At 39.3% G+C, this 22,338-nt stretch overlaps 1 protein-coding gene across 1 annotated transcript in view; it reads left to right on the forward strand.

Annotated features, from left to right (window-relative positions):
- The window catches only part of LRP1B (LDL receptor related protein 1B), a 2,110,020-nt gene that overhangs the window by 1,067,880 nt on the left and 1,019,802 nt on the right, over positions 1-22,338 (forward strand). Inside the window, exons 9-12 of the mRNA XM_077447755.1 lie at positions 1,800-1,971; positions 4,001-4,144; positions 8,445-8,681; positions 17,021-17,201. Coding sequence (XP_077303881.1) covers positions 1,800-1,971; positions 4,001-4,144; positions 8,445-8,681; positions 17,021-17,201 — 734 coding nt within the window. The remainder of the gene's footprint in view (positions 1-1,799; positions 1,972-4,000; positions 4,145-8,444; positions 8,682-17,020; positions 17,202-22,338) is intronic.

Here is a 22,338-nt window from a genome sequence, read left to right on the forward strand (position 1 = left end):
CAACACTTTCTGCCACACCGTATTTGCGCGGCGGTCTTACAAGTGCACTTTTTTTGGAAAAAATACACTTGTTTTTAATTAAAACGTAAAACAACAGTAAAGTTAGCCTCATTTTTTTTTTTTATATTGTGAAAGATATGTTACTCCGAGTAAATTGATACCCAAAATGTCATGCTTCAAAATTGCTTGTGGAATGGCGGCAAACTTTTACCCATAAAAATCTCCATACGCGACGTTTAAAAAATTCTACAGGTTGCATGTTTTAAGTTACAGGAGATCTAGGGCTAGAATTATTGCTCTCGCTCTACTGATCGCAGTGATACCTCACGTGTGTGGTTTGAACACTGTTTTCATATGCGGGTGCTACTCACGTATGCGCTTGCTTCTGCACGTGGGCTCGTTGGGACGGGGCGCTTTTCCGCTAATCCGCCGCAGAGACCACTCTTAGTGGAAAGCGGTTAAGCACCATTTTGTCTTCTTTAAAAAAAAAATACTGATCACATGATCCGAAACCATGCTGATTATTTCCCGAGCATTGGTAGAGCCCAGAACTGTTATTGACAGTGCAGCCTCACTGCTAGGAGCACACAGCACACATCTGTATATATATATATATATATACTGTATGTAGGTTTACCAAAGGTAGACATCAGCTACCGGCAACTGTGTAAGTTTACCGCCAGTAGACATCAGCTACCAGCAGCTGTGTAGGTTTTTTTTTTTTTTTTAACTGCTATATAGGTTTACCAAAGGTAGGCATCAGCTATCAGCAGCTGTATATGTTTGCAATGGGCTGACTGCCCAGATTACTAAGTCAATTACAAATGCAAGGTCTGATTTATACTCCATTTAACACCCACCCCTTTTAAAAAAATGTTAATTAAAAATCAGCAGAAAAAAAAAAACGTACTGCTGCTTACTATGGAGGCATTCGCCAGGAGGGAGGAGCCAGGAGAGCCAGCAGGGACCTAAGAAGAGAAGGATCAGGGCTGCTCTGTGCAAAACCACTACATAGAGCAGGTTAGTATAACTTGTTTGCTATTTTTTTTTAAAAAAAGCCTTAAATATCACTATAAATTGTATATGTAGACAGAACCTTTTTATTTTATTTTTAAATTTCTGACTAGAGTGGGGAATGGTTACACCCCCTTTTATTGCTGTCTGTGCTCCCTTTGGGAGGATTCACCCCTTTGGATTTTTAGTGGTGACCAAAATTTTAGTGGTGGCCCCAGAGGAAAGCACAATTGGGAAAACTGTACAATTGGGACAACTGTCTAAGTGGGAATAATTCTCACTTTGAGAGATTTCCTCTAACTCTCTGTTGCATCAGGAAGTGAAGGAAAATCTCCCCAATAGTATGCAGATAGCAACAACTTAACCTGCCCGGGGATTTACCTCTTACCCACTCTATCCCAAGCCAAAAATGTTTTGGCTATACGTACACTTTAAATCTCAAGCACCTGCCCAAAAGAGGACCTTCCCTTGGTGGATGGTCCCTTTAATATAAAGTTAATATAATGTTTAATTTGCATCTCTTTCCCCCTGCCCTTATAAAAAAAATATATAATAAGTATAATGCAGACCTCACATGCAGACATAGCACTTTTCCACTGCTCTGACCTGCCCATGGCAATGTCTATCTTTGGTTTTGTCTCTGGCTGCAGATTTCAAACGTGTATTCGGTTTTTTGGAAAGAGTTTTGCTGTAATATTCCATTCCTAAATCTTCCATAGCTGAGTAGAAGCTGTTTATCAGGTTCTTGCTAAGAATGATATCCTTTCTTCCTTGATTTTCTATAGGTCAGTCAAGTGTACGGTTTATCGTTATTTGAAAATTATTTGTACGCCACCAACCTGGACAATGCCAACATTCTCAAGATCAACAGATTCAACAGTACGGATATACAATCTTTATTAACAATGGAAAATGCCCGTGGCTTGAAGGTTTATCATAAACGCACTCAGCCTATGGGTAAGAACTGTGATTATTACCACCCAAAATTAAATGAAGAGATTGGACATTTAGAAAGCTGCACTTGCATTTTGTTGTAATATACCAAGATTCCCATAAGATTTTGTATATGTTTGTTGTTGGGGACAGTAAAAACACACAGTTGAACTCTGTCTTTCCTGCTACCCAACTATCTCCCCTTAAACTGCAAAGGCAGTGGCTGAGGTTGTACACATGTCATGACTGCATTGCTTTGATTCGTAGGCACAGCAGAATGCAGAGGCAATGCTTGCTGCCCAACTTAACTCATTCAACTCAAGAGAACGGGGCTAAGCTGCATCTGCTCTGCTGTGGCTGCAGCATGGTAGTACGCTTTTAGGGGATAAACAGGTGTATGAACTATGTGCATTTTTTGATTTAGGCAGCAGATGGAGCTCTTGTCTCTTCACACTTCTTTTTTTTAAGCTAGTTGTTTACAAAGCTCACTAGCTCAAAGTGAATTTTATACAACAAAGAGCTAGAGGAGTGACTTATCTTTTATTGGATGTAAAACAGAGGGATGCTTTAGCCAATAGCAGTCTGGAATTCTTCTCTCAAACATTACATTTATTTTCCAAGCAAAAAACGTATTTATACGAAAAAAAGAAAATAATGTATATATATATATATATATATATATATATATATATATATATATATATATATATATATATATAAAACCTTAAAACATTAAAAAAAGAACAATTGTCCTAAAACTATAATAGGTTTCCCCTAAGGCTAGCCATGTGATCCTCAAATGAATGAATAGGAAGGAAGCAGAAAGGGAAGGAAGTGCCAGCTGAGTGTAGTGTTCCAGTTAAAAAGTTTTTTAATAAAAAAGATTAAAAACACTCACAAGAACTAAAATATACACATGCTCATCTGGTGTCAGTATCTGTAGATGTCGTTCCTCATAAAACCATCCTGCAGGACCGCTGTCCTCTGTTCCGGCTGTTCGGCAGGGAGATGGCTGTCTCGGGAGCCTGGAGGAGCCTCAGAAAGCCATGCTAACCAACATGGAATACACGGTTGAAGTGACGTCACCAGAAGGATAGCGAAAGGGAAAACAAGGCTACGCGCTCAGGGCATTGGGCTCCTTCTACAGGCCTAAAGAGCCAAATGCTCTGAGCACATAGCCTTGTTTCCCTTCTCTTCTGGTACCTCCTATCTTTTTGGTGACATCATTTCCTCTGTATGTTCCACGCTGGTCACAGTGGCATCCTGGGGCTCCTCCAGGCTCCCAAGACAGCCATCCTCCTGCCCAACAGCCGGAACAGATGACAGCAGTCCTACAGGACAATTTAGGAGGATCAACATCTACAGATATTGACACCAAATTAGCATTTGTATATTTTACTTCTTGTGAGTGTTTTTAATCTTTTTTATTATTTGTAACCCGGGATACTACACTTTGTTAGTGCTTCCTTCCCTTTCTACTTCCTTCCTCTTGGTCTATACTGAGCCAGTCACTACTCTGAGGACAGCATCCGCAGGTGGTCCTGTGTGTCCCTTTATTGTACCCCTAATAACCATGGAACAGTGACATTCCATGGATTTCCTGATCATTGGTACTTTTAAATAATAATTGCTGGCTGGACCATTTACAATTTTATATTTTTCTTCATCCCCAGATACAGATATTGGTCACCAGGTCCAATAGAGAGGATTTTCCCCAATGGCGAATCAGCAATATAGCAAAAAAGCACTCACTACCACACAACTAAAAAAAAAGTTTTATCTCTAGATACACTTTATAAATTTAGAAGCATTAGCATACTGTGTATGTAAATGAACTACATAAAGACATGTAAAGTTTGAAGAGGTGAAGTTGCACCTCGAAGATCTTCAGTTTGCTGAGTTAAATTAATATGTTTAATTCATTATAAACAATTAAGACAGTCAGTGGTAAAATAAGATCAATTTTGTTGTCAGTGAGCCTCTCAAGCTAAAGTAAATAATGTTGATTTTAAAAAGCAATTTGTGCTTGATGTTTTGCCATGATTTCTTGCAGGCAGGAGTCACGCATGTGAAATCAGCGCAGATGGTTTGCCAGGGGGCTGTTCCCACATCTGTCTGCTCGGATCCAGCTACAAAACGCGGACCTGTCGCTGCAAGACCGGATTCAGCTTGGCAATGGATGGAAAGTCTTGTAAAAGTACGTTGAACACACGTTCATTAACATACAGAAAGGAACAGACCTTTGGTTGGTTTGTAACGCAAATAACAAGTCACCTTTACGTAAAACATGTCTAGATAAGTTTCTATGAACCAAGCAGGTCTTTAGAAAACATCTACATGGATTCCGTGTATTAATGAATTGAGAAGATACACAGTGATTTCACACATTCAACCCTGTGATGGAAGTTAATGAGCTGTTGGTGGTAAGGATGAGCTTGGGCGTGTTTGGATGCGCTTTCAAACCCATATGGCCAAGCCCAGCAGGAAGCTGTAACTTGTGATTAGCCAACCATCTTTGGTGGGGGACATTCAAGGGGTGTGTATACGGCTTCAGGGCAGGGAATGCTGCAGATTAAATTCCAATTACAGATGGCAGCTTCCTTGCCAGCTTGACCAAGTGGGTTTGGAAGAGCATCAGAACTTGCCCAAGTTCATCTCTAGTTGTAAGTACAACACTCAAATAAATGGGAACAGCGTGGGTTAGTACATTCAGTTTGCTTAAAAGCCAAGTTTATCCATTTTAGGCTATTAGAGTCTGACACCAGCCCTGTCTTCATTTATTTTTTTTTTTTTTTTTCAGTTACTGTACAGGAAGTTAAAGTATAATTAGGGCAAAACCTTTTTTTTATAGCATGGAGAGGGATTACCTGTCAGGTTTTCACTGCTAGGTGTGCCCATATTAAGGGGGTTCACCATCTCTATTTGTCATTTTTATTTATCAATGAAAGTAAAAGAAAACCCCAAATTGTGGGTTGTGTCTGGAACAAAGATAGAAGGGAGATCTTCCAAGGGAGTTAATAGTTCTGGTGACCCTGGTGATATTGAGGAATTGTCCTTAGTTTTGAGGATTTCCTCACTTCCTGTTTTGGCTATAGGATAGGAAGTGAATAAAGATCTCTCCAATGGGACACCAATGGCAAAAAAACATCAGGGGCTAAAACCCACTCTTGCTGCACCCAAAAAAAGTTTTGCCTTTAGTTTGACTTTATCATAACAGATCATTAAAAAAATATACAAAACTTTTGATTTCTTTTGCAGATCTACAGTGTTTAAGCTGACCCACTTTTTTTTCATGTTTATTTGGTTTAAAAAACATATAAACATAGTTAGAGTAGCGGTTACAGCCGCCAAATCGTGAAAAGTCACTTAACATATAAAAATAATGACACAGAAGAGTAGAAACAAAAACACAAACAAGTTGTGTTACACATAGGGATCAAGGCACTTAACAAGCTTATCATCAAAGCTGACCCACTTTTGCAATGTAAACCCCATCACTAAAATTATATAGACTTTAACATGTTAAAATGTATGTAAAGTCATATTTTTTAAATATTTTTTGTTAGAACTTTTTAAAATCTTACTGTATTATATATTTTTTTCTTTAAAATTTTGGATATAATGTTAAAAGATTGGAACCTTTATTAACTCTTTTTATTGGTATCTGAGTTCCCGCTGTGGACTATTAGTCCTGGTAACCACTGTCTCCAGTACAGAAAGTACCGGTAATGTAAATCCAAAATATTTGAGCTGTTACAGAAACAGGAGATAAGAGGATCTGATTGGATGTGGTCACTCTTCAGCTAAGAATTTTCCACCTGGCTCCTTCGATAAAAGTCAATTAAAAAAATGTACTTAAAGCGGATCTCCACCCTATTTTATAACATTAGCTCAATCAGATTGCAGTAATGTAAGGACTTAAAAACTGACCTTTTTTTTTTTCTACTGTACCTGTGTTTTGCAGTTGTTCCTATGTTCCTTTCTGCTTCCTGTCTGTGTATTCTGCGGATATGGGCGGGTATTGTGTGGGTATTTAGTCATTTCCTTTCAGCCGCACTGGCTCCAGGGAGCTTGTGTCAGTGTTCCCAGGAGCCATTGCGGAGACCTGCCGCAAGTTATCCAAGGATTTCAAAATCGGAAGTGACTCTATTACGACGCTATTTTGCTTTTGGTTTTGTGCTGTCCACGTCAAGACTAAAATAAAAATAAAAAGCCATATCTGGAATTCCACTTTAATCTTTATCCAAAACTAAAAAAAAAAGTAAGACTTCAATATTTAAAAAATGGCAGCTTTCCCTAAAATAGTACCTGGTAATTCTACCATTAAGGTTCTTGTTCAGACACTTCATGTTAAAAAGTAAATGGAAGATGAACGGCGCCTTCTAAGTACAGTAAAACGGTTAATTTTAATAAAATGTTAAAAATCAATACACAGGTAGCAATCACGTGACCTAGGGGATATAAAAGGACCTTATCTAAAATGGCCGCCACAAAGCCTGAAGAAGGGACACGCATGTCCCGAACTTGAGGTCCTCCCCGCTAACCCGGAAGTGACGCCGATCCCCTCCAGCGCTGGTGCCTAGTATTTGCACTCCACAACCACCGGAAACATCGTATCCAGTGGTGTTTCCTCGCCTGGGACCATCCACATCATCTATCCCTCTGCCAGATTTACAGCTGATGGCCTCTCCTCTCTGACGGCGACTAGTGGATGCTGAAATTATTACAATGCCCATCTATGAACCATTTTTGTGAGTGTATTGATTTTTAAAATTTTATTAAAATTTACCATTTTACTGCACTTAGAAGGCGCCGTTCCTCTTCCATTTGGCTTTTTCAGAGCACTTTTTACATTTCTACTCGGAACTGGCAGCCCCCTATGGACAGTTTATTTTTAGTTATTTTAACTATTTTAATTATTTTACCTTATTTTTCATGGACATTACTGACTGTAACAGGCCATTGTGGTTATTAATACTATTTATACTCTATGTTCATTCCCATTCAACACTATATGAGTTTGTTTACTAGTCATATTCATAGTCATATTATCTTTTGTTTTTTTCATGTTAAAGGGTGACAATGGTTCCTTCCTTGACTCTCAGTTGTGTAAAGACCCAGTTAAAGGCACCAGGGCTGGGCAGGAAGGGGTTAAAGAGCTGCATCTATTTGACACTGAATCACACTTGTTTACTCATACAGCAGGTTTTATGGATTTCACTCAGCCGTACTTGAAATGATGACTAACAAAAAAAGTTGAGAAATGATTCAATGATCTAATGTGGATTTAATCGCCTTATAAGCACAAAAGTGCTTTCTATCTATTTTCCTGTTTCGAACTTCTATGTTTGTTTTCTTGCATCCCATCCAGATGCTTAATGAATGCCGTGTTTAATCACAAATGACACCAAAGTTAAAATCTAATGAGTTGTTAAATTAAATGCCTGCAATACAATATTATCAATTTTACACTTGATACAAAGTTTACCATATATGATCTGTCATGTTTTTGGTGGGCGGACACATTGGGAGGGGGGGGGAGATGATTTTAGTGAACATTTAAACATTAAGGATTACCAAGAGTTGTTCCTTTAATAAACATTTCCTGATATATATGAATGAATACACTCAGTAACATCAGTTGTTTTTTATGTAAAAAAAATAAAAATAAAATAATAATATAAAAAAGTAGAACTAAAGGAAAACTATTTTTTTTTTTTATTGTGGATAGAGTAAGGGAGACTTTTAACCTGGTTGAGTGTTTTTTCTTTTTTTTGTTTTGTCCCATTGGGGAGATTTTTTTTCATTTCCTGTCCCATAACCAGCTCAACTGTTTATTTTTACCACCCTCAACCACAAATCTAAATGAACCCTAACTTTCATAGGGGCAGCAGACTCTAAAAAGCAATGTGTGATGGGTCTCTTTTAGATCGCAGTTTATAGGCAAACAGGAGGTGATACTACCATTTTGTTATCTGAAGTTGGATTTTACTTTGAAACTGTGCAACAACCATAGTTGCGTTTGGCATGCGGTTGGGGTGCAGTCCCATTTACTTTAATGGGTGTGTTTGGCAGGCACAGTACCTGACATTCTGAGTTAAAACTGGGCTCCTGCACCTCAAAGCGACATGGGTGCACTAGTCTGAACTGCTCCATTCAGCAGCAAAGGGCATCACTACCTGTTTTTTACTATGGCCCTCTGCCTACAGGCCCATGTTACATTGCCGTAACATGCAGTAAAATGTGTGCTTCCTCATGTTATCATGGTAAATGTAGTGTGGTGCATTGTGGTATGGTGCATTAAAATTATTTGTGTGAGATGTACTGTCTGCTTAGTCAAAAGTAATGGGCTGCCTTAATACATGTCTGTTAATAAAATGCAAAATGTACAGTATATGCGACCCAAATGTTTTATTTCAACAACTATACTTTACATTACCAGCTGGCTTTTAGTGGCTTTAGACTACAGCTTTAATACTACTTGTGTTTCCTTGCAGAACCGAAAAATGAATTATTCCTGTTCTATGGGAAAGGGAGGCCAGGAATAATTCGAGGGATGGATCTAAACACCAAAATATCGGATGAATATATGCTTCCTATTGAAAACTTAGTAAACCCTAGAGCCTTGGATTACCACGCGGAGTCTAGTTACATTTACTTTGCCGACACCACCAGCTTCCTCATTGGCCGACAAAAGATTGATGGGACTGGGAGGGAAACTATCCTTAAAGAGGGTAAGTAGCAAGTCATAGACTTACCAATGCTGTTTGTGCTAAGCTTCACTTTTATTATGGTTTGGAGCTCAAATTCTTAACCTCATTCCAGAATTCTGCCCCCCCCCCCCCCACGCCATAGGATGCCAAATTTGTCCTCATACCTCCCTATACCTCCTTCCTTAGCCTGTGTAAATCATCCTTACCAGTACCGACACTGGTATGACTACAGAGTAGCTGAATAGTCTAGTTCTACCTTACAAACCACAAGGATTTTTATCATATCTACAAATCTAAAGTCCCAGATACACAACCCCGTAGGGATGACTACCGGTTTAGTTCAACTTTTGCTTGTTTGGGTTTAATGACTTTAAAGACATTCGAAGGGAACTGAACTCTAAAACAAAAAAAAATACTAGACCTCTAAGCCCCTGTACACACAGTCGGACATTCTGCCAACCAAATCCGTCGGATTTTGTCCGACGGATTGTGTCCGACGGATTGTGTCCGAAACTGTTGCATACACACAGTCGGACCAAGTTGTCGGAAAATCCGATCATTCAGAAAATGATGACGTTATTTCGTTAGGATGGGACTACGTTGTTCAGGCTAGTAGCCAATAGCTTTGGTCTAGGAATTTGATCTGAGCATGCGTGGCACTTTGTCCGATCTGAATTCTCTACACATGATCGGAGTATATCCGATCGGACCAGTTGGTCGGAAAATATTTGGGTCCGACGGATATTCCGACGGAATCAGTCCGATGCATACCACACACAGTCGGATTATCCGACAACACGGTCCGATAGGACACATTCCGACGGATTCTCCAACCATGTGTACAAGGGCTAAGAGGGTCTGGTGTGGCTGTCAAGATGCACCCCATGAAAAACCTCCAAGAAACAAAGTTTATCCCCCCTAAATACCAGACCCTTATCTAAATATGCAGTCTGGCAGACCAGAAAAGGGGGAATATGAGCATGCGGATCCTCTCCTTCTGAACCATACTAGGTTACATGACATCATCAACATGTGCTTTACTAGAGGGGTCCCATATGGCAAGTTTTGTTGTTATTCAGAGATTCAATCCTATAGCCCCAATATTTGGTTCTTATAGGTTAGGGTATGGATACTCCAACTTAAAGCATATCTAAACCCAAAAATATTATTTATTGCAGCTTAGCAGCCCTTAGATGTGGTGGTTGCATTCATTTTTACTTTTTAAGCTAAGAACATTTTCAACGAGAACAACATTTTTCTTACCAGATCTTACCAGAAAAGTCATCTTCTTGTCACTTCCTATTCCTTAAAAGCGAGCACAAAGAACTTTATTTTTATTGTGTGAACTACTAATCCCGTCAATCCACCATGTAATGGAGATGAATAAAGGCAGACACGTTTGAAGTCCAGTCTGTGTGTTCACCATGGCTGAATCCATAGATACAATAGAGAAATTAGTGTAGACACAAAGGGAATTGAAGTATGTTATCTGTGGGATTATCAGGTAAAAATAAAGGGAAAAGAGCCTGAAAAAAAAGGAAAAATAATCTAGGCTCTTCATTTAATGACGGGTAAACTACAATATACTGTAATTTGTTTTGCGGTTTTGTTTTGTGGTTTAGATACAATTTAAAAACTCCTTCTTTCAGAATTTCAGCCCTTAAAGTTTACTCATGGCAGCTTCCTGGCAAGCTTTAGTGGGTCAATACCATTTGTACACTTAGTCAGCTGTAGTTATTATTAGTTACAATGATCACGGTGCAGTAGAAGGGAATCCTAGTTGTGCTAATGCACTCTGAATCAGTGCCAGCTATTCTCGTCACTTTAAAGCTTCGGTAATTACATTCTGCTTGTTTACCAACTAAAAAATTTGCCTTGATGTTGATTATAATACTAAACACTTCTAAGTTTTGCACATTCATTAAATCTTCACACGGCTGCTTATTTCAATTGCAACTTCCCCTAAGCCAATACAATGATCAAGGAATGATTATTTTGTTAAAGGTCAACTCAACCCAAAGTGTATAGTTTAGTTTTCTGTATTCACTGGTAAGTAGAATTGAACATTGACTTTTTAATGGTCTTACAGGGTCTAAAGCAGCCTTTCTAATCAGTTTACTCCAGACGAACCCTTAAATAATTTTCAGGCTTTAGGGAACCCCAGGGGGGGAACCAATTAATTGGGGTTCATTGTAAAAAATGCCCCTAGCATTGGTAGCCATTAAGAACAATATCCCCTTTCAGACAGTTAAAAAGATAATTGGTGTCATGCAGCTTGCTTTTTTAAGTGGTGTTGCAACTATGCAGGTATCATCAAATGAAAGGTCAACCATCCACAGCTCAGGGAACCCCTAGCAACCTCTATAGAATGGTTCCATGGAGCCTTGGTTGAGAATGGCTGGTCAAAAATTGATGAGATATTGAGAAGAGGGTTAAGGCAGTGCTGGAAAATAATGGTGGCCAAACAAAATATTGACACTTTGGGCCCGATGTGGTCATTTTCACTTAGGGGTGTACTCACTTTTGTTGCCAGCGGATCATGTGTTGAGTTATATTGAGGGGAAAGCAAATTTACACTGTTATACAAGCTGTACACTCACTGCTTTACATTGTAGCAAAGTGTCATTTCTTCAGTGTTGTCACATGAAAAGATATAATAAAATATTTACAAAAATGTCAGGGGTGTACTCACTTTTGTGAAATACTGTATATACCAGACTAAAATTTTAACAATTTAGATATATATTCAAAATATATCTGATGCTTGGTGCTTTAAATATCTCTAAATATAAAGTTATACGTAAATATTTAAAAGAAAAACTAAAATGATACTAAATAATAACAATAATAATACACAACAATACAAATGTATTTTGTTGCATGCAGGAAAAATTGTCGCAGCTTCACAGGGGTTAAATTTAGCGGAGGTTTTCATGAAATCCGACAAACCAAAACAACAATGAAAGAAAATATGTTCTCAAATGATCGCCAAACAATGTACCTATTTGACAGCCTTTATTCTCCAATATTGCAAGCTGTATTCTGTTCATAAATGTTGTTAGCGAGCTGTATTTTAATGATGTTTTTATGCTGCTCTTCATACTGGCTAATTAGAGGTATGGTTGATTGTCTTTGTTGCTCTTACAATACTTGTCAAATATGTTGTGTGATGAAACAATCACTTTGCTTTTATGATATAAAAGCTGTAACTTTGAGACGTAATCAACAAACAGCTAAATACACCTACTAAAGCGAACCCGGGCATGAGATGAATTTATAGCATATTGAAAATACAATGGAATATAAAAGCCACATATTCAAAGGGATTACAAAGATTTCTTAAAGTAGATATAGCATCAGATATATGTTTTCATGCTTATAGTTTTCTTTTCCTTTTTTCTTAACTTTATTGAAATGCCACCAAAGACTTTTCATCCAACTCTATGTACCACACTGTGTATAAAGTTGAACAATAAATCATTTTGTGACATTCCAATAAAGATAATAGACATTAACAGTGGGATGCGTTGTAACAATGCATCATGTTTCCCTACACAACGTGCACCAGCAGGGACACGTTATTCCAGAGCATAATGCACACCTGCTGGTATAAACGGGCCCTAGCGCTGGCCTGACGTGTAGAATTTCTTTTGAATGTTCAGATGAAAAAGTGAGAGTCGTGAAAAGAGCAAATGGATGGAAGGTCTGCGTTTCTATAGGGAGGAACAGGTCGGAAAAGGGATACAAAATGTTGGGGGTGTGTAGGTTTTACCGGATTGAGGGCCAAAGCTCAAATGGACAGAGAGAAGCCACAAGGTTTGTTCATGTTGGGTGTTCAGAAAGTTCCCCAGTCCCACCTGCCCTAGACGTGCAGTTTGTTGTGAGTCGGTGGTTGTGCGGAGGTGTTAATAATAAAAACAAAGTTGTCACAGCAGCTAGGAGGGTCAAGGGGTATTTTTTTTTGGGAGGGGGAGTGTTTCAGGGAATACATGAATTTGTACAAAACTTTACATAATTAGTTAGTTATTGATGGTTCTCCCAGGTGCTAGGTCCCTTGGGTAAAAAAGTAAGAACTTGCGAGTTCATAATGTCTTCAAGCTAGTTGTAACACAACTGTGAGCAATTCCGGTTTTGCCTTTAATAACACCCTAAGACCCTCTCCTCGTTGCATGGTTTGTGGTTTATGTAAATTGTTATTTTATTTATTTCATTTTGTAAATAAAATAAAATAGCTGCTTTGGCCAGTTAAACCCATATCACACAGTCTGGGGTTGTAGAAGAATTATGGATTCTTTAGTCAAGTATAAAAATTGCTTGTCCAATCATTAGATGGTGCCTTCATGGACTCGATTTTGAATGACTTTTCATTGGCGTGCCAAGTCAATATCTCAGTTTTCGTAGATCAAACATTCTACTTGAGAATTAACTTTGGCAAGTGCATTCACATCAGATTCGGTTTTTTTGGGTTTTTTTTTTGGCCAGGAGCGAATTGATTGATCAGAAATTTGCTTAATCTCATTAGGTTCGACAAAAAAATGTAGTGTTTGTCATTTATTTATTTTTGGTTTTGCGTGCTCTGGTTGAAACAGGTTGTTGAATCGTCCCCTCTTAGATAATTGAACAAACATTCTAAAATAGACAACTTTCTAATGAAATTCTACTGATGTGTGCCAGATAAGAAGTTCAAAATCTTTACCCAATAAAGTGTGTATATTCATTTCAATTATCCAATCATCTACTAAGGAAATAAATGAACAGGGATTTGTTTTTCACATACACCATATTACCAAAAGTATTGGGACATCTGCCTTTACACCCATATGAATTTTAATGGCATCCCAGTTTTAGTCCATAGGGTTCAATACTGAGTTGGCCCGCCCTTTGCAGCTATAACAGCTTAAACTCTTCTAGGAAGGCTGTCCATAAGGTTTAGGAATGTGCATATGGGAGTGTTTGACCATTCTTCCAAAACCGCATTTGTGAGGTCAGGCACTGATGTTGTATGGGAAGGCCTGGCTCAGAGTCTCCACTCTAATTGATCCTAAAGGTGTTCTATCGGGTTGAGGTCATGACTCCGTGCAGGCCAGTCAAGTTCTTCCACCCCAAACTTTCTCATTCGTGTCTTTATGGACCTTGCTTTGTGCACTGGTCTGAAGTCATATTGGAACAGGAAGGGACCATCCCCAAATCCCAATGTCTTGGTATGCTGACACCTTAAGAGTTCCCTTCACTGGAACTAAGGGGCTGAGCCCAACCCCTGAAATAGAACCCCACACCATAATCCCCCCTCCACTAAATGATTTGGACCAGTGCACAATGCAAGGTCCATAAAGAGATGTATGAGCGGGTATGGGGTGAACAAATTTGACTGGCCTGCACAAGGGTCCTCACCTGAAGCAGAAAGAACACCTTTGGGATGATTGTAGTAAATGTGCTCACATTTTATTGCGTGAAGAGTCTTAAAGCGGAGGTCCACCCTAAAGTGGACCTTCCGCTCATCGGAACCCTCCCCCCATCCGGCGCCACAATTGGCACCTTTCAGGGGGGAGGGGGGTGCAGATACCTGTACAGTACAGGTATCTGCACCCACTTCCGGGATAGCGCTCTGCGGAAAGGGGCGTAGATTACGCCCTTTCCGCAAGTGCCCGCCCCTTTCCGCAAGTGCCCGCCCCTTTCCGCAAGTGCCCGCCCCTTTCCGCAAGTGCCCGCCCCTTTCCGCAAGTGCCCCGCCGGCCTGCTGGGAAACACACAGATCCCAGAGGCAGCGGGGACCGTCCTTATTGCGCAGCGCGACTCGCGCATGCGCAGTAGGGAACCGGGAAATGAAGCCGAAAGGCTCCATTTCCTGATTCCCATACCCAAGATGGCGGCGGCAGCACCCGAGAGACGATCTAGAGATCCGCTTCGGGTGCCGACATCGCGGGTGCGCTGGACAGGTAAGTGTCACTATTTTAAAAGTCAGCAGCTGCAGTATTTGTAGCTGCTGGCTTTTAAAAAAAAAAAAAAAACACGGAGTCCCGGCGGACTCCCGCTTTAACTCCTTTGATTAATCAGCTACGTTAAATCTACCTTACTTTAAATTTGTTAAATCTAGGTGGTGGATTGCACAAACCAGTAGTCAGTGTTTTTTCTACCGTACCTTCACATGGGTATCTTCATCTTTACCTAAGGATTTCATTTTCTCGTGGACTTTTTTCATTCACTTTTTTTCATAAATTTTTTGATTTATGAACATTTATTTTGGAGTTTTTGAACTTCAAAGCAGGAGTTCCGCCGTTTTTTTTTTTTAAAGCCAGCAGCTACAAATACAGCAGCTGCAGACTGTTAAAATAAGGACACTTACCCGCCCAGCGCGCCCGCGATGTCGGCACCCGAAGCCGATCTCTCGATCGTCTCTCGGGTGCTGCCACCGCCATCTTGGCTATGGGAATCAGGAAGTGGAGCCTTGCTGCTTCATTTCCCGGTTCCCTACTGTGCATGCGCGAGTCGCGCTGTGCAATAAGGATGGTCCCCGCTGTCTCTGGGATCCGTGTGTTTCCCAGCAGACAGCGGGGGACCTGCCGAAAGGGGCGTAGATTTTGCGGAAAGGGGCATATATTCTGCAGATATCTATGCCGGAAGTGGGTGCAGATACCTGTACTGTACAGGTACCTGCACCCCCCTCCCCCCCTGAAAGGTGCTAATTGTGGTGCCGGAGGGGGGGAGGGTTCCAATGAGCGGAAGCTCCACTTTAGGGTGGAGCTCCACTTTAATCATGCATTGCTTTTTTTTTTTGTTTATTGATCAGGGCATGGTATTCGTTTACTCATTTATTTATTTATTTACTCATTTATTATTTACTCATTTACTGTTCCATTTGTGTTTTGTAATTTGTGTGCATATTCACAGTTTTCTATGTCACCATATTGTTTACTAATATTTGTTTATTGCCCTTTATCTTTTTTCAAACTACAAGCGCTGCACTATTATTATTTTTTATTTGTTTACATGATTTGTCTAGTGAGTGCCAGCTGCTTTCCATTATCTCAGAGCACAGTTTTCTATTTTCCATTTTTATACAAGACAACTAATACCTAGAAATCTGAGTAGCATAAAAAAAAGTTTTGAAAAATGGCAAGCGATAGCACACAGGACACCGGCTCACTGTGACCACAACTAAGCCAGGTAATATGTTGATGTCAGCTCTGCTCTCCACCCACAGGAGAAGTCTCTCAAGATGTGTTTTGCCCCCTAGTGGGCTTAATCACCCTTAATCGGCCCTCAATGAGCTGAATCAGTCTTAGCCCTTGTACACACGGTCGGACAAAGTTTTAAAGCTGGGCTATAAAACATGATCCGATCGGACTTTGTCCGATTGTGTGTAGAGAATTCTGATTAGACAAAGTGCCACGCATGCTCAGATCAAATTTCTAGACCAAAGCTATTGGCTACTAGCCTGAACATAGTCCCATAGTAACAAAGTAACGCCATCACGTTACGTACGATCTGATTTTCTGACAACATTGTCTGACCGTGTGTATGCAACACAAGTTTCGGACAAAATCCGTCGGACAAAATTTTGTTGTTAGAATGTCCGACCGTGTGTACAAGGGCTTATATTACATGGTTTAGTTTTGGTCACAATGAGTCGGCATTCTTTGTGCAATCATTTGCCATTTTTCTTAGCATGACAAGGTGTTTTATATACGATCTGCATCAGTTCATTACATGTCATGTTGGCTGATATCAGTGATAGGAGCATTAGAGCGGTACTTTTTTTGTTTTGTTTCGTCTGCCTGAAAAAGTTTTTGTTTGGCCCCCCTAAAACACATTGCCTGTTTTATACTTTCCTCTTGTCTACTGATTTTATCTTTAAAAGTTGTTTTCCTCTTGATTGGCATGCCTATTAGTCTGTTTACATGTAAATTATAAATTTTGGGTACCCCCCACCCCTTTCCTAAGGGACCCCTTGCTTTGTAGAGCTATTGGGCCCAAGTGATAATTTTACTTCCATATGGAAAATGTATAGCCAGGGGTTTCTTTTGACCATTTTTCTTCCTTAATAATGGCATTTAGATCTACAGTATATCGTGAAAGAATCATTCATCCAATAAATGTTACTGAATTTACCTAAGCTTCCTTTTTGCAATAACTAAAATATCAGATCTGGGAGGACAAACGTCTTCTTTCTAATTGACAGCTGTGTGCTTGTTGTATCTAAATTGAATGAAGTATGCTAAAAAGACTTTGGCAAACTTTTTTTTTAATCATTTATACTTCTGGAATATGGTACATCTTTTATTTAGTGCATGCACAGAATTTTTTTTATATATATTGGTTTCAAACAAATATCTTTCTCCTGTTAATCTCCTGTTAATCAGATGTGGACAACGTGGAAGGGATTGCTGTTGACTGGCTTGGTAATAATTTATATTGGACAAACGATGGACACAGGAAGACAATTAATGTCGCTCGCCTGGAAAAGGCATCACAGAGCCGCAAAACCTTAATAGAGGGGGAAATGTCACATCCTCGTGGAATTGTCTTGGATCCTGTTAACGGGTAAGAGCTAATAGATAATCTGCAGTGTTGAGCCTTATAAGAGAAAAATATGATATTAAAAAAAATGACAGGACCACACAGCAAAACTCTTACCAGGTTTTTCACTTTCCAGCAACTAATTTAAAAAGTGTCTCCAAGAGGTAGCATAGTAGCCAGCACTGGAAATAGAATTCAGGACTGTAATATAATTTGATGTATTAATTGTATTGTATGTCCTAAACAGCAGTAAAGTGGAATGCAAACCTTGAAGCGGGGTTGACCATATATACGCTTTCTTAACTCTGTCATGCCTGTAACAGCTAGGGTTCTGCTGAAGTCAATGACTATAATGTGGCTGTCACTGGCCCCTAGATGATACTTCATAGGACTATACTGTATGTAAAATGAACTCTAGAAAGAGGAACAGGAATATTTAGCTCACAGCAGATTCCTGGCGAACATAATATGAAAGAAAAAAACAAAAAATCCAACATGGGTCCAAATTCTTGGAGAAAGAAGAAAATCCTGGATGGCCGCACATCATAGAAGGCATCTTTATTGATATGAAATAATAAAATCCAAATACAGTCACCTCATGAATAGGGAAAAAACAGGGCAAATACCTAACGCTTTTCACGCCCTATCATGGCGCTTCTTCATAGTTAAACAATCACAGTTTGATCATGGGTATATATAGAAAAGCTTTGAAAACCAATTAAAAAACAGTCTAAAAAAAAGAGACCTGTTCGAAATCCATTTGTCTAGTGCATAATCTTTTTAGCCTTAAAAATTGGCCCACCAGGATACTTTTAATGGTATGGGATGGATGGTTAGAGTCTGCACGTAAAAGTGTGCTCCCCATAGTTGGTTTCCTGTAGAGATTCAAATCATTTTTAACCACTTAAGCCCCGGACCAATTTGCAACCAAGCCCCTTTTTGCAATTTGGCACTGCGTCGCTTTAACTGACAATTGCGTGGTCGTGCGACGTGGCTCCCAAACAAAATTGGCGTCCCACAAATAGAGCTTTCTTTTGGTGGTATTTGATCACCTCTGCGGTTTTTATTTTTTGGGCTATAAACAAAAATAGAGTGACAATTTTGAAAAAAATTCACTATTTTTTACTTTTTGCTATAATATCTCCAAAAAATATATTTTTTTCCCTCAGTTTAGGCCAATACATATCCTTCTACATATTTTTGGTAAAAAAAATCGCAATTAGCGATTATTGATTGGTTTGCGCAAAAGTTATAGCGTTTACAAAATAGGGGATAGTTTTATAGCATTTTTATTAATATATTTTTTGTTTTACTAGTAATGGCAGCGATCAGCTATTTTTATTGTGACTGCAACATTATGGCGGGCACATCGGACATTTTTGACACATTTTTGGGACCATTGTCATTTGTGCAGCAATCAGTGCTATTTAAATGCCATGATTCCTGTGTAAATGACACTGGCAGCGAAAGAGTTAACCACTAGGGGGCAGTGTAGGTGTTATGTATGGTGTTATGTGTTTTTTTTTATTGTAGGGGGCGTGGCCTGGCATGTGACGTCACTGATTGTCTTTCCCTATAAAAGGGAAGAGAGGATTGGTGACCGCCACAGTAGAAAGCACGGGGAGAGGTCTGTTTGCACAGACCTCTCCTCGTTCTTCAGCTCTGTGACCCAATCGCGGGACACCAGCAGCGATCGGGCCCGCTGGTCCCACAGCCATGGTCACGGAGCTCAGGACCGGGTCAGCAGCGCACCCATCCCATGGCTGGGCACTTAAAAAGCAACGTACAGGTACATGCTTGTGCCCAGTCGTGCCATTCTGCCGACATATATGTGCAGGAGGTGGTCCTTAAGTGGTTAATGACAAATAAGGTTTTTATTTACACAACTCTCAGGTCTTAATAGGTTTACATACTTCAGGATGACGTGTACATATATGGATACTATGGATATTGTTGATTATTGGCATTTCCATTTTTATTTTCATATATATACTATTTTGCTACTTTAGTTTTAGCAATGATAATGAATTTTTGTTTATTATTTATACATAGACTTCCGTGATAGTTTCCATTATTATGACTTAAAACTGAAGTTGTTATTCTGTATTAAGTTTAGTTTAATACTGTTTTAGTATTTATCATGGTCTTTGCCCCAAAACTATGGGTCCACGTACTGGGAGAAGGCAACTAAGTGTAACTATTGGACATAATTATGAATTTATTGCATACACATGTGCATGTATGGGTTCACTTGATCAATCTTTTGGTCTAGTGGATCTCTATACATATTATTTATATTAGTCTGGTTGCCAATGTTTGGTTTAGCATCCAAACTCTTTATTTTCCCAGGTGTGCCCCATTTTTTAGGGTGTCGATTCAAAGTTTGAACAAGCGGGCAGGTCTCTTTTTTTGAGACCGTTTTTTAATTGGTCATTGAGTTTTCAAAGCTTTTTTATATATACCCATGATCAAAATGTGATTGTTTACACTATTGTTTACACACTATATGAATAAGCTCCATGATAGGGTGTGAAACGTGTTAGCTATCTGCCCTGTTTTTTCCCTATTCATGAGGTGACTGTATTTGGATTTTATTGTTTCATATCAATAATCATGTCTTCTATGATGTGCGGCCATCCAGGATGTTCTTCTTTCTCCAAGCTTGAGCAGAGCCAGCATCTGTGAGTTCCATTAGGGTGGGTGTTTCACCACGGATTTGGGAGGTTGGAGCGGCAATCTTCTTCTTATGGATCCAAATTCTGCCTCACTCCACCTACCAACAGTAATTCTAGTGTGACACAGTGCTTAGCCTTTAAACTGTAAAATTCTATAACAGTGTCTAGTCAATGATATAGAAATGTGGTATTAGTCTATAAACCCCTAGAAGAACACCACAAGAATAATTATAATGATAAAAAGTTCATAAATGGGCACCAAAAGCTCAATAGTATCACATATTATTGGGCAGTACAGTGGATTAGTGGTTAGCAATCCTTCCTTGTAGTACTAGAGCCTTTCATTTTAAGTCCATATCAGGACACTACTTAAAATGTAAAAGTTCTCCCTGTGTTTGTGTGGGTTTCCTCTGGATACTCTGATTTTCTCCCACACTCCAAAAGGCATGCAGGTTGGTTAATTGGCTCCAGTCTAACATTGGTCCTAGCTTTCTGTTCTACTGAGTGCCACCTAAGATGAATGTCTCACCAACATAAAAACAAAGAGGGTATTTGGCACACTGAGAAGAGCCAGTTCAGGTATACACATTAAGGCTTTAACAACGTTTGTGAAAGTCCTTGTTGTCCAATAATTCCTAAATGCTTGGCTGAGTTTCAGCAAGAGCTAAAAGGAACTCTGTATGGACATAAGGAAAGCACTTAGAAGGCACTATTTATCCTTGTTACCTTATGTGTCACCAACAGCAGATGGTTAAAAATGCTTAAGTTCCCAGAGAAAAGTGCTATAGAAATATTGAATTAAGTATGTAGTTCACCACCTGTGGCTGGTGACAATTTATGTCATAGGACTCCAGAAAACATAAGGAATTGAAAGATCATCTTTTGCCATGAGAAGGTTGAAGGATTCATATTACCATATGTGATGACCAGGCACAGGTGCTGAGATAAATGGATGAAATGTGGGGCAGCACAGTAGCTAAGTGGTTGTCCCTTTCACCTAGCTGCACTAGGGTTGCTGGTTCGAATCCCAACCATGGCACTGCGGGTTTGAATACCAACCATGGCACTACCTGCCTGAAGTTTGCATTTTCACCCTGTGCCTATGTATGTTTCCTTCTATACTCCAAAGGCACACTGGTAGGTTAATTGGCTCCTGTCTAACTTGGCCCAATATGTGAAAATTTAAGGGCCTTAGATTGTAAGCTCTTTGAGGGCAGCAACTGATGTGAATTTAAAGAGTTGCATAAATTGTCAGCGATATACAAGTACTTGAAATAAATAAATAATGCTATAGTTGACTTTGACATTTTCATTACAGATACCCTTGCAGTGTTCACCCTGAGGTGATAATCTAAAGGTTTTCAGTCTAGGATTGATCTATTATAATGCCATGTGGACATTTTAGGTTAGCAACCAGGCAGAATTAGTTATTGGCCCATTGTATGTCTGTTAGATTTTCTTCAACAACTGCCCATTGGACAAGGTAGAATCCTAATTCTAAAGGTAAAAGGAAATCACATCATTGAATTCCCCTTATCACGCCAAGCCACTCTATAAGGCTTATAGTAGTAAAAGGCTTTTTGATCTGTACGCGGGAAAAACAAATCAGGAAATATTATTTACAGTTTGTCATTAATGTCACAAGCAAATGCTTGCATGACAGCTCCCTCACAAGGCTAATTTGAGAGATGGTTTTTGGGGCAATGAATATTTCCATTACTTTAGATTAGAGATGACAAATGACCTCAGAATTAATGTGTCAAATTCTTCTGTGAACAGGGAGGTGCAGATCAATCACCATTCAGGTTAGATGACTTGGATCCATGGGACGATTTTACTTAATATGAAGGCTGATCTGTTTACCCATCAAGATGCTGGGCCAGTTGTCTTCATTATGCAAATACCTATTTTGGGTGAACATTGTACCATCAGGGAAAAAAATTATTATTTGTTCACAATATTTTTTATATTCAGGATGAAAAAAACATATGATTGTGTGCCTGCTTATAACTTTTCAAACTTAAAGGGACAAAATTGCATATTTTCAGTGACAACAACATTTTAAGAACTACATCTCCCAAGAGCATGTACAAAACAAAAAGGAGGTGGTGGTACTACCAGCATAAAAATGTAATGTTATTGAATATCCATTAAGATTGAGGATACAGTATGCACACATATCTCCTGTGGCATTTAGCAAACACATTTCACATGTAATGACTAAGCACAGGTGTGTCAAATGCTTTTACTGAATGCCACAGGAGATGTGTGTGCATACTGTGTCCTCAATTTTAATGGATATTCAATAAAATACAATTTTTATGCTGATAGTGCCACCACCTTCTTTTTGTTTTGTACATGCTCTGGTTGTGGACCAAGACTTGCACCCGGCACTTGTCACAGCAGGAAGAGATCACATACTTCACTATGGAGCTGTGCAACCTTTGTGCTATACTTTGTCTACATCTCCCAAGAGCTGAGAACTT

Source organism: Lithobates pipiens, unplaced genomic scaffold (assembly GCF_037356315.1).
Source record: "Lithobates pipiens isolate NorthernLeopardFrog02 unplaced genomic scaffold, aLitPip1_a1.2 Scaffold_22, whole genome shotgun sequence".
Lineage (NCBI taxonomy): Eukaryota > Metazoa > Chordata > Amphibia > Anura > Ranidae > Lithobates > Lithobates pipiens.